Below are 13,176 nucleotides of genomic sequence, written 5' to 3'. Positions count from 1 at the left end.
GTCCTGTTTTGGCAGACCCTAGGCTGAAGAATAGATATTCTTCTGCCGCCTAGGATGGCGCCGATACTGAAACAAAGTTTCACCCTTGTGTGGAAGTGGCGGCAATCCTGCCACCTTCTTCTACACTTGATACAGGACCCTTTTCCCTGCCCCTCTCTGTCCCTTAGTGATGGCCTAGCTATTGCAATCCTGTGGCCGTCGTCCTGCAATCTCACTGCGTGCCAGGTAGATTGTGGTGCCGGCCGGGCTCCTACATAAACAGCTGTATAGTCACTCAGTCTTTCCCTTATGAAGGCTCCGGGAAAGGTTGTGCCAGCTGTGATGGCTGCCGGTGGGAGACCCCTCTGCTGCTGAGTGTTCTTCAGTCCTCCCTTGGATTGCCATCCACATTCCTGAAACCGGCAATGGATCTTGTGTTTGGATGGAAGCTTGAATGATGCATTCTTCCCTTCCATTTGAACCCTCATTCTGTATGAAGGCAGTAAGGTTATATACTTACACCCTTATTTATTGTAAACATACATTTCAATAAGGCAGCCCTTCACTCCATGCTTTCTCTCTATCTGTCAGCTAGTGGCGCCAGGTACTAACCAAGCCGGCGGCATGTCGGTTGGACCGGTGTCGTCAGGTACTTACTCAGTCGGCTGCATGCCGGCTGAACCAGTGCTGTCAGGTACTACCCGGCCGGTGACATACCGGCCGGACTGTGCCGCAAGGTGCTGGCCTAGCCGCCAAGACGCTGGCTGAACTACAGTATATGATTATACAGTAGCCAGTATATTTGCAGTACAGTATATACTGCAGACAGAAAACTATAGTATATATTATACAATAGTTATTGTCCAACATACCTTGTGTATGCTTGCACAGTCTATTGCTGAGACCAATCCTATATTAAAAGAAAAGAATTCCTTCAATACTCTGATTAGAAATCAGTTAATAACTTACCCCACAATAGTATACACTTATTCTATCCCTAGAGGTTAGAACCCTTCTCTTTTGAGTTTGCCCTGATAAAGGAAACTCTATAACCTTAATACTGAGGGGAGGTCACAGCAATTGGCTGGAAAGGAGACACAAGTATGTGTCTTTCCTATTTCCCTTCTAGCTTACTATCCTTAGCTATAATGGTTAAAGTATTAATATTTTGCATAATCTGTTTATCATGTGAGATAAAGAACTGCATCTCGTTTAATTTTCTTTTTTTTACAGGAGGAACCCCAGATGAAATGCGATGTGATCCTCTGCAACCATAGGAGTAGGAACTTCTACGGTCACAAAGCGTGCAGGTCTCATGACCCCTGCACCATCACTACCGATACCCTGCGGTAGTGGGACTCCCCAGGACTGCAACATCTGCCGGACCTTGGTAACCGAAGGTTTCGACGACCCCAAGTCAACGGAGTCGAGGGATGCGGCATGAGAAAAGCTGCGCAAGTGGGTATGAGGGTTCCAGAAGAACTCCCCGGGACCATACCTATCTAACGATAGGATGCGTGGCTTGCTGTTCCCGAAGTTGAAGTTGTCGTGCCCCAAGCACGACCCGGACCTACCTGCGTCCAGATTGCCATTGAGACGGATGTCAGTGAGGTGTTGCAAGGCATGGACATCCACCAGGAGGAAAGGATGTCTGAAGTGTCCACGGACACTTAAGGATCTACTAAAGGATGATCCCAAGGAGGAGTCTACTCTACCTCCGGAAGAAGAAGATGATGTTGAGTCGGAGTCCCTTCTGTCTGTGCTGGTACCGGAGCCGTTACCCTCGACATCTTCAGCTTCTACGCCTCCATTGGACAACATGAGCCAGACACTGGCCCATCTCACGGCCTTAATGGAGAACATTCGCAAGCAAGGCGAAGCAAGGGAAGCGAGACTCGAGAGAGAGCTCCATGAAGCTCCACTTACCGCCTCCCGAGGGTCATACAAGCAACCCAGACTCCAAGACCTCCCAGCCTGCTCCAAAACCAATCCCTGGAGGTATGCGGAGTTTATGACGATTACTAACGGCAAACTCTACATCTCGGAGAAGATGGGAGCCGTCCCCTTAGACGACATCCAGTTTTGGCCAAGCTTTAACGTTTACCCTGATTGCTTCATTCGACTGAAACATGAACCAACGCCAAAAGAGGAGACGGAACCAAAGGAGGTCATGGTTTTTTATCACAAAAAGGCACAGGTCTCTTGTCGAGTAGCCTGAAAAAGGCAGGCTATTCAAACTCGAAAGTGTCCGCCTTGAGCAAGAAACACTCTACCTTTCTTGCTCCTGCTTCAATAGCCTTCCCCTTTACGTCGAAGGCATTTAAAACTGTTGCCAAGGCAGTGGAGGCAGGCAAACCATGCCCTGCACTAGAGGAGTGCAGGCCTCTGTCATTAGCCTTGCCCATGGAAGAGAAGGAATGGAAGGAAGTCCACCTAACCTTCTCAGTAAGGATACTCGACGCAGACATCACTGGACGACAGTTTAGCAAGAATCTCCCTAAACTTTCTGACTTTGACTTGCCCAGGGAACAAGAGACGAAGGAGAGACTTGCTGCATCCTTATCCCCACAAAACTGCATAGAGATGTGTGCAGGCCAAAGAAGTACCCCGGACATGCCCATGGTCCAAGCCAAAATGCATATGGCCACCCTAGTAAAGGACCTGTATGCTTTCATGAAGGCTAGGAGAGCCTGTAGAGAGTTCGTGTTCGTTGCTGCAACAGTGAAACACGAACCTGGGAAGCTGATATCTTCTAACATCTGGGGTAAAGACCTCTTCCCGAACGAAGTAGTCAAAGAGGTAGTTGAGAAAGCCACCACAGAGAATAGGAACCTTCTCCAGAAGTGGGGCATCTCCTCAAAGAGGAAGTCTTCCCCAGATGCGGGTCCCCAACCTAAAAGGAAGATGAAGAAGCCTAGACTTTCCCCTCGGCCTGCTCAACAACACCCCACAGTCACCATAACCGTGGTGCCCCAAGTGGTGGCCCAAACACAGACCACCTTCCAAGTGGTGTCTCAACAGCTGGTTGCCCAGTCACCAGCATTCAACCCTGGGGTTTGAGAGGCAGACCAATACCTTTCGGCCGAAGGTAAAGGATCCAGACGGGGCTCCTCTAGACATCCCTCAAGAGGTAGGGGAGGACACGGTTGAGGAGGTAAACCCTCCGGGCAATCGAAGCAAGGAGATGCTCCCGGTAGGAGGGAGGCTCCAACATTTTCAGGATCGTTGGACCTTCGATCCTTGGGCACATGGCCTAATCAAGATTGCACTAGGATGGAAATGGAACAAGCCTCCACCATCATTTCCTCAATTCTTCCAACACTCCACCCCCTTATTAGAAGAATATACCTTTGAGCTCTTGAGCAAACAAGTTATAAGGAAGGCAAAGTCCATCAAATTCCAGGGAAGGCTGTTTTGTGTTCCCAAGAAGGACTCGGGCAAACTCAGTGTCATTCTGGACTTGTCGCCACTCAACAAGTTCATAGAAAACAGCAAATTCAGGATGTTAACGCTTCAACACATAAGGACCCTGTTACCCAAAGGGGCGTTCGCAGTCTCGATAGACCTGGCAGATGCCTATTGGCACCTTCTAGTCAGTCGCCCCCTCTTCTCCTACCCAAGATTCAAGTTACAGAAGAAAAAGTATGTTCTCAGAGCCATACCCTTCGGACTAAACATAGCCCCAAGGATATTCATGAAACAGATGCAGTCGTGCAACAACTACGCCTAGATGGTGTTCAGGTAGCAGCGTACCTGGACGACTGCCTGGTGTGGGCAGCATCCAAGATGGCTTGTCTGCAAGCATCCAAGAAAGTGATCCAGTTACTGGAACATCTGGGATGAAAGATCAACTTCAAGAAGTCTCGACTCTCTCCAGCTCAAGAGTTTCAATGGCTGGAAATCCATTGGAACCTGAGGTCACACCGCCTTTCCATTCCCTCAGGAAAGAGGAGGGAGATCGCAGGGTCTGTCAGGAGACTACTGAAATCCGACAGAATCTCAAGACGCCAACAGGAAAGAGTAACAGACCCAGTGCTAAGAGCACAGCTGAAAGGTGCGTCAGGAGTCTGGAGAAGATACGCTCAAACGCTCGAAGAGATCTAAAAATTCCGATACCGGCCTTACTACGATCACTTCTCAAGCCGTGGTCGAAGGCCAAGAGCCTAACGAGGACCGTGCCCTTGCAACCACCTCTGCCATCGGTGACCATCCACATGGATGCCTCGACGGAAGGATGGGGAGATCACTCCCATCAAAGGAAAGTCCAAGGGACTTGGTCATCTCTGTTCAAGGCCTTTCACATCAACATTCTGGAGGCCATGGCAGTCCTCTTGACGTTGGGAAAACTCTCCCCTTGCAGATCAGTCCACATCAGGCTGATCTTGGACAGCGTAGTGATAGTGAGATATTTGAACCGACAAGGCTCGAGATCGCCCCATATCAACCATGTGATATTAGCCATCTTTCATCTAGAGAAAAAGAAGAGATGGCACTTATCAGCAGTTCACTTACAAGGGTTCCGCAATGTGACAGCAGACGCTCTATCCAGGCTCAAGCCGATAGAGTCAGAATGGTCCCTAGATGCAGACTCATTCTCCTCCATCTTGGAACAAGTCCCGGAACTGCAGATTGATCTCTTCGCGACAACAAGAAACTACCTCGATATGTAATCCCCTACGAGGACCCTCTGGCGGAGGCAACGGTTGGAACTAATGGACCAGGATATACCTGTTCCCTCCAACCGATCTCCTGCTGAAGGTCCTCAACAAGCTGAGATCCTTCTAGGGAACGGCAGCTCTAGCAGCCCCCAGGTGGCCCAAGAGCAACTAGTTCCCTCTAGTGATGGAACTGAAGCTGAGGCTGGTCCCTCTACCAAACCCAGCACTATCTCAACGGGTTCAGAAGTCGACTGGCTTCGCTTCATCACAGAGAACCCAATACTTTCATCTCATGATTTTCTCGCCTTAGCAGTTAAGAAAAGATTTGGGATCTCAAAAGGCAGTATAGACATCTTAGAATAATACAAGTCCAAGTCAACTAGAAGATAATATGAATCGTCTTGGAAAAAGTGGGTTGCTTTCGTTAAAGCAAAAGAACCGAGAGAAATCTCAATAGACTTTTGTCAGTCCTTGTTTATCCACCTTCATGAACAAGGTCTGGCCGCCAACACGATAACTACGTGTAAGTCAGCCTTGACTAGACCTCTTCTATGCGCCTTCTAAGTGGACCTGACGAACGAAATCTTTAACAAGATCCCGAAGGCATGCGCTAGACTTAGGCCTGCAACTCCTCCAAAGCCCATTTCATGGTCCTTGGACAAGGTCCTACATTATGCTTCAACTGTGAACAATGAAGATTGTTCTCTTAAGGATCCAACCCAAAAGGTTATTTCCCTTTTCGCTATAGCCTCAGGGGCTAGAGTTAGTGAAATAGTAACCCTATCAAGAAATGAGGGCCACATTCAGTTCACAGAAGTGGGAGAACTGAATCTCTTTCCTGATCCAACCATCCTTGCCAAGAACGAGCTACCCACTAAGAGATGGGGTGCCTGGAGAATCTGCCCTCTGAAGGAGGATGTCTCTGTTCAGTAGAGTGTCTAAAGGTCTAACTTCGAAGAACTTAAGACTTCAGGGGAGGACAGCTCTTCAAAGGAGAAACTTCAGGATCAAACTTATCCTTAAAACAACTGAGGGCGAAGCTCACCTACTTCATTCGCAGAGCGGATCCTGACAGTACACCCGCAGGTCATGATCCAAGAAAAGTTGCTTCATAACTGAACTTTTTTCAGTATATGGACTTTGAGGGTCTTCGCTCATATACTGGAAGGAAGTCATCCAGAGTGTTCTACAAACACTATGCAAAGCAAGTGCACGAACTGAAGCATTACGCAGTGGCGGCACATAGTGTATTAAAACCTGTCGTCTAGTGCTGCGATGAACAGTGAATTGATTGGGACTATCAATTAGGGTGAAAAGACTGTTCAAAATCTCAGGTGTGGAATTACTCAGATAACACTTGTGCCGTGTGTACATAGTACACAGTGTTGATGGTATACAACATTTACAGAAAATTACATAAGAAAATTTTATCAAAATTTTCAAATTTCAGAGTGGCACTAATCATTTCTTCCTTTTCAGGTAGAAAAACCTTTTCTGTCTACGTTGTACGTATAAATCCCTTAACATGTTACACTTGTTATTCCATTTGGTCATTTATTCGAAATAAATGCCTATTAGAGTGTAATTGCGTCTTATTTCGCCCTGCAATTAGCACAATAAATATAGCCAAAGTTCTCTTACTTATTTCATTAAGTAAACCTCATATGATTGTATGCTTACAAACAATGGATATAGTTGATACTTGGTTGTTCCGACAACATATACAAACCATGAAAAATATATGCAACCCTTGAGACCCTTTTCTACTGTCTAGTATGACTCTTCCCTGCAGGGGCAGGAAGCCCTAACATTGTTCCATGATTAGTGGTAGTGACGTACAACGGTAAAGTCATATGTCTCAATGGTCCGGATGACCACAGAAAAAATTGTCCCAAGGTTAAGGCACTTATGAAAATCCACAGATACAGTACTTTCAAGTAATTCTCTGGTACACTTCCATCAGGACGTCATGGCTTGAGCCCAAAAAAAACGATTTTGAAGCGAAGTGAAAAATCTATTTTTGGGTGAGATGGCCATGTCGTCCTGATGGACCCGCCCTCCTTTTTCCGTATAAGAAAAAGCCTTAGGTAAGATCCCTCCCGAAACTACTATATCTGTAGCACCATGCTCAATGCTACAAGGAATGAGTGGCATCTTGGAGCCATGTAATAGTATGGGAGGAAGGGTAACCTTGATAACCTCGAAGCAAATATGCTATTCGGGGTGAAGATTGCTGTGTCGTATCAAGATATACGTCCCCTGATTTTATGCGATATCCTAAAAGGAAACTTTAATGATATTCGCACCAGGAGTTAGAATTCTGGAGACCTAAAGGTCAATTCTCTGGGAATATCACTGTAGCCAAATATCCCTTAGAAAGCTACCAATAGGAACCTTCCATCACAACGACATGGCCATCTCACCCAAAAATAGATTTTTCGCTTCGCTTCAAAATCTGTTATTTACATCATACCTATCACAATTACCACAGCACTCAATGTCTAGTATATTTCTAATAAAACTAGGCTTTTTTTAGTTAACGCCTTGCAAAAACTGAGTATGTAAACCACATAAATTTACGAGTGTAAATAGCTGAAGTACCACTTTGTGAACTTGACCTTCCAGACCTTCCGTTGACTTGAAACTAACTTAAGAGTGACCTTGTCACTTACCTCTTTTACTAGAAATAAAATGTCACTTTAGGAAAAATAACCTGAGAAAGTCTAAATCTATAAAACAATTAACTTTTAACTCAATATATATATCTTGTTCTCATACTGTATGTTTAACTTACATCGCTCCAACATATCACAGCCTTTCCTTCCTATTTGGCACATACCGGTAGTCTAACACGTGTAAAAATAAATGGTTCTAAAATAGGGTAGAGATAAAATCCCATTAATGGGGACGATCTATGTCCATCAAGACATCAATCTGATATCAATGTTAAAAGCCTATCTGTTAATGGAAAAAAGAAAACCATCACATTTGAGTTTTTTTAAAAGATAATATTTTATAAATTCTAAAACAGAGAACTTTTTAAAAAATAACATTATTTCTTAAATCCTCTCGTCCTTTCTGATAACTGAAGGAAGCTAAAAAGTAAAATTCCAGAATACATACTCAACTCTGAAGAAAATAAGTTATACTAAGATATAATACATAATAATACTAACTTTTACAGTAGTGTAAACCTCTATAGCCTGCATACAGTAGATAATTTCTTATAGTAAAAAACAAAATTTCAACAATTCATCCAATTTAATTCTTATTACTAAACAAGGGGTGGTTGGGGTGCAGAGGTATTCTAAAGACCTAGTATACCAAGAAACATACCAGTTGTACTGATAACAGTCTTCACCAAGCTAGATAAGAAGAGGGAAAACTTTCCCTGTCAGAAGCTCTAGTAATCCAATTGCATTATAGCATAAAGTCTTTTAGAGTGAAATCCTAAAGCCCTTCCATCATCACAAAACGAATTCGTTGGCAGTGGAACTTCAAAAAACTAGTAACCAATGGCTTATATGCCTAACCTTTACTGGATTTCCCCTGAACGAAAAGTAATCTTTCTTTACGCTTTTAACTCAAGTTGATCATGAAACACATTCCCAGAGGGGTACAGTGAAGCCTAGGCATTCATCACAAAATTTGCAAAAACCTGTCATTGCCATGAGACAAAGAGATTGAGAATCATTATCACCCTAAACTAAATTCTATGCACAACAGCACAGCAATTGCTAACAAATCCAGTAAAGAAAACTTAAATCATTAAAATAATTATAAAACAAAACAAAAAACCTGACTGAAAACAGTCTGAGTACTTGTTAGTCAGGAAAACAATACTACATTATTTCCATATCATCAAGGGATAATAAAAATCTAGAACTAATAATCTGGACCTAAATTCAATTAGGTAATTGGCCACAATAAAGTAACTAATAAATATATAAATCATTATTTGGAGTGTAAAGTTGTTAATACCATAAAATCTAAATTATTCTACTCATTAATCAAGGCAGGCAACTAATAGCTGACAAAACTTTAAAGAAGAGGGAATCTGTGTGAACAACACTTTTCCATATCATCATCATCATCTCCTCCTACGCCTATTGACGCAAAAGGGCCTCGCTTAAATCTCGCCAATCGTCTCTATCTTGAGCTTTTAATTCAATACTTCTCCATTTATCATCTCCTACTTCGCTCTTCATAGTCCTCAGCCTTGTAGGTCTGGGTCTCCCAGCTCTTCTAGTGCCTTGCGGAGCCCAGCTGAATGTTTGGTGAACTAATCTCTCTTGGGGAGTGCAAAGAGCATCCCCAAACCATCCATATCTACCCATCATCATGATCTCATCCACATATGGTACTCGAGTAATCTCTCTTATAGTTTCATTTCTAATCCTGTCCTGCCATTTAAATCCCAATATCCTTCCGAGGGCTTTCTTCTCAAATATACCAAATTTATGTGGAGACTGTTTCATTGTCATACCATAACTCATGTCCATAGAGTAACACCGATCTCACTAAACTCATATATAGTCTGATTTTCATATGTAATTTCAGGTGATTTGATTTCCAATTTTACTTAACCAGGCCATTATCTGATTTGCTTTTTCAATCTTTAACTAAACTCTAATTCTGCATTGGAGATCACAGTTCTTAAATACTTGAATGATTCAACTTCACTTAATCCTTTCTCCTTTCAATGATATTTCATCTTCCGATGCATACTCCGTTCTAATCATCTCTGTCTTTCTTCTATCTATCTTCAGCCCAACCTCATGTGATATTTCATGCATTCTGGTAAGCAAGCATTGTAAATCCTGTAGTGTTCCATACACATAAACTAAAAGCCAGAAAACATTTTTACCAGTTTGTAATGTATTAGCTCAAAACGAACTGAAGAAATTTTATTTGTATCACAGGGCAAAATAAGGACATTAGCAAAGAGATAAACTGAAAACTTAAAGGTAATATTTGGTGCCATCGACTAGTTAGTTGCCTTCAACTGTCAGATGGTGTGGCATTTCCCAAAAGGGAGGCATTTTTACAGGGGGAGAGAATGGGAAATATTTATTTTTGGGTACACGTCGACACAGCTTCGAGTATAAACAATATGAACATCAAGGGTTTATAAAAATACTATGAAAATCCTTCTCTATACGCAAGCTAATTTATGAAATATTGGAAATGCTGTCTAAGGTATTTTTCCTCATCTTTTATCTTTTGCTGTATTATGTTTACTACCAAACAAGAGGAACTAATGAAATTGCAAGAGGCAAAGGGTAAAATAGCTCAAGCTGAGAGACATGGCTATAACCATTAGTGATGTTTACAGTGCCTTATATAAGAGTAAGGGAAGCAATGATCAGTGTAAGACTACAATGCAATACTGTATTTCATGTAATTGGCATATTGGAAGATATAAAAAGTAATGTCTTATAAATTTCCATTAAGAGAGTACTTGTATATAGGATATTTTATTCCAAAAAATATTCAATTTTTTTGTTTTCTAAGTCCAGCCAACAAAATTTTCTTACCTCTCCTGAATCTCCTGTTCCACAGTTACCTGCCGGCTACCAGCAAGAATTTTCTCGGCTTGCAGGGGTCCAAACTGCAACCGCTTCCTAAGAAACTCCTTTGCATATACTCCTGAGGAGAAAAAGTAATATTTAACAATAATACTGTCACAAAATACCAAGAAATTGCAATCAAACTTAATTAAAAAAAAAAAAAAACAAGGACCCATGAGAATACTATAACCTGGGGTAGCAACAAGAATTGTGGCTGGATAGTGGAAACTCAAAAGGCTAGGAGCTTCAATGTAGAGGATGGGATATTCAGTATTTTTGGTTGGAACAGTGTTAAAGTGTTGTCTTATTTAATAAATATATCAACACTTAATTACAAATGATACTAACATACAGTTATAAATGGATAATTATAAGGGAAAGTAACTTCGTAGATAGGCAGTAGAACCTTACAGTAGTAGAGAAGGACATGAAGAAGTAAACATTCAAGTGGTAGATGGTGTAGTGCTAAACTCAGCAATGAGATTAACTACTTGAGATATAAAATAACAAAGGAGGAATGTACTGAGAAAGCAGTGAAGCAGAGGTTGAAAGAAGCATGGTGAAAATAAAGTAACTGAAGTTCTTTTACACAAGAAAATTCCATTAAGACAAAATAAAGATCTAAAAAAGTAATCAGGCCTGTGCTATTTTAAGGAACAGACTCTTGAACACTTAGAGAGGAAAGAGGAAGGACTGTTGGAAAGAACCGAGATCAGGATGGTGAGATGGGTTGATGAAATTTCAATACTGGAAAGGAGAGAGATTCAAGATACAAGAAAAATGTGTGATATAAGAAATGTAAAAGATAAGACTAGAGAAACTAGTTTGAAATACTATGGCCATGTGACATGAAGGAAGGAGGTGGAACCAATCAAGAGAGCTAAAAACCTGCCAGTGATGGGCAAGAGGAGTGTGGGGCCTCAGCAGATAAGATGGATGGATATGGTGAGGCTAGATATGGGAAGGGTGGGGCTGGGGGGGGATGCAAGGAATATAAGTACATTGAGAAAGTTGCGTTGAGCAGCTGACCAGGCTGTACACTGGGACTAATAAGTTGGAGGGAAGAATACGAAGTAGAACCTTGCAATAACTGTCAATTATATTGGAAATATTTTCCCGGAAGCAAACGAGTACTATAAATGCCAAACACCTGGAGTGACATTAAAACTAGCAGCTGAGATTAACAAGCTTTTGTTTTAGGATCTACGACATAACTAAAGAATGTAAAATAACTGAGATGCGCAATAGACCAAATCAAAATAAACTGAATACTGTACTGCAATGGAAAGCACTAGCAGGCAATCTTGGAATTATTACTTATTCTTTCTAAAAGATCGAAAATAAACAAAATAGTAAAACATGGTATGCAAGATTACTGCATTTCCAAATGAATGTGTTAATACATGTAACTACCATATATTTCTTTCTTTGAGATGACCTCTAGATATGAAGGGGTAATTAATTATATAAAATTTATCTAGATATGAAGAGGTAAGAATTTATGGGAGATTCTAATCAATCAATCATATAATAAATTGCAAAATCATCTGTGTATAGATTAGGTTATGGTTATGTAAAGATGATGTTACTGTATTACAAATGTTGTTTAACTTACTATATTCTTAGGAAAACAAACTGTTCTTCAGTTTTCCCTTGGACTGCCCTTCACATCCTGTGCCCGGCAGTGACCGGCAACGGAGGTGGATGGGTGGAAGCTTGATTATCTTATATTCTCCCCTTCCATTAGAACCCTCATTCCGGAGAAAGGAAGTGAGACAGTGCTCTTACGTCACCCTTCACTCCTTGCTTTCTCTCTCTCTTTGGCTAGTGCCGCCAGGTACTAACCTAACTGGCGGCTGCCGGCCACTACCCTAGCCAGCAAGATGCTGGCTAGATTTGTGCCGACAGCCAATGATTCGCTGACACAACTGACTTAGCCAGCCGAGTTCTGTCTACCAGCCACTACCCAGTCACATAGAATGCTGACAGGGCTAGTGTGCCGACAGCCGGTGACCCGCCAACGTCTAGTAAGCCGCCGGCCACTATTTCAGTCAATATTGTGTCAGTTGAACTGTGCCCTAGGTGCTAGCCTTGCCAGCAACATGCCGGCAGCAACTACAGTATATGTCTATACAGTAGCCAGTACATCTGCAGTATAGAGCATACTGCAGACAGAAACTTATGGTATAAAAGTATAAAATAGTTAAATTTTCCAACATACTCTGTGTCCAGGTGCAGTCTATTGTTGAGACCTTATAAGATCAGGAAAGGAATTCTCTTTCCATATACTGATAGATGATCAGTTATTAATGACCGTCATTATTAATCCTTTTGGAAGTGGGTGTTAAGTTACACTCTTCTATCCTTATAGGCTAGACTCTTCCATTGGGCCTCCTGAGGAGGATAACCCTAAGTTTAATATTGAGAGAGATCACAGCAATTGGCAGGGCAGGAAACACACGTATGTGTCTTTCCTAATTCATTTCTAGCTTATCTATCATAAGCTATATGCAATAAAATAAAATGGAAAATATTATTATTAATATTTATTAGTTTATCTAATGAGATGAACTACTTTATACTCATTTTATTTTCCTCTCTTTACAGGAGGACCATGTGAAGTGTGGCAGCGTCTTCTGCAACGTGCGTAGCAGGGACCTCTGCGGCCACCTGGAGTGTAGGATGCACTCCCATTGTTCCATCACCAAGGGATCTCTCAAATATTGGGACCCCCAGGTATGTACCGTGAGCAAAGACTTGGTTAATGAGGCCTTTGAAGACCCCCAGACAGCGGAGTCAAGGTATGCAGCTCGGAATAAGCTGCGCAGATGGGTTCGTGGCTTTCAGAAAAATGCCACGGGGCCTTACCTCCCCAATGAGCGTATGAGGGCCTATCTATTCCCCAAAGCATCTGCGGATGCTGTTATTCCACAGCCTCACCCTAAGATCCCTTGCGTCCAGATCTCCGT

The 13,176-nt window shown here is 42.3% G+C and overlaps 1 protein-coding gene across 4 annotated transcripts in view; it reads right to left on the bottom strand.

The window, feature by feature from the left end:
- LOC137638480 (zinc finger protein PLAG1-like) overlaps positions 1–13,176 on the bottom strand; it is a 173,047-nt gene that overhangs the window by 34,861 nt on the left and 125,010 nt on the right. For all 4 annotated transcript variants that reach the window (XM_068370568.1, XM_068370567.1, XM_068370569.1 and 1 more), the window contains one exon: positions 10,175–10,286. In XM_068370568.1, coding sequence (XP_068226669.1) covers positions 10,175–10,286 — 112 coding nt within the window. The remainder of the gene's footprint in view (positions 1–10,174; positions 10,287–13,176) is intronic.

This window comes from Palaemon carinicauda, chromosome 3 (assembly GCF_036898095.1).
Source record: "Palaemon carinicauda isolate YSFRI2023 chromosome 3, ASM3689809v2, whole genome shotgun sequence".
NCBI classification, from domain to species: Eukaryota; Metazoa; Arthropoda; class Malacostraca; order Decapoda; family Palaemonidae; genus Palaemon; species Palaemon carinicauda.
This window is presented reverse-complemented; position numbering and strand designations above follow the sequence as displayed.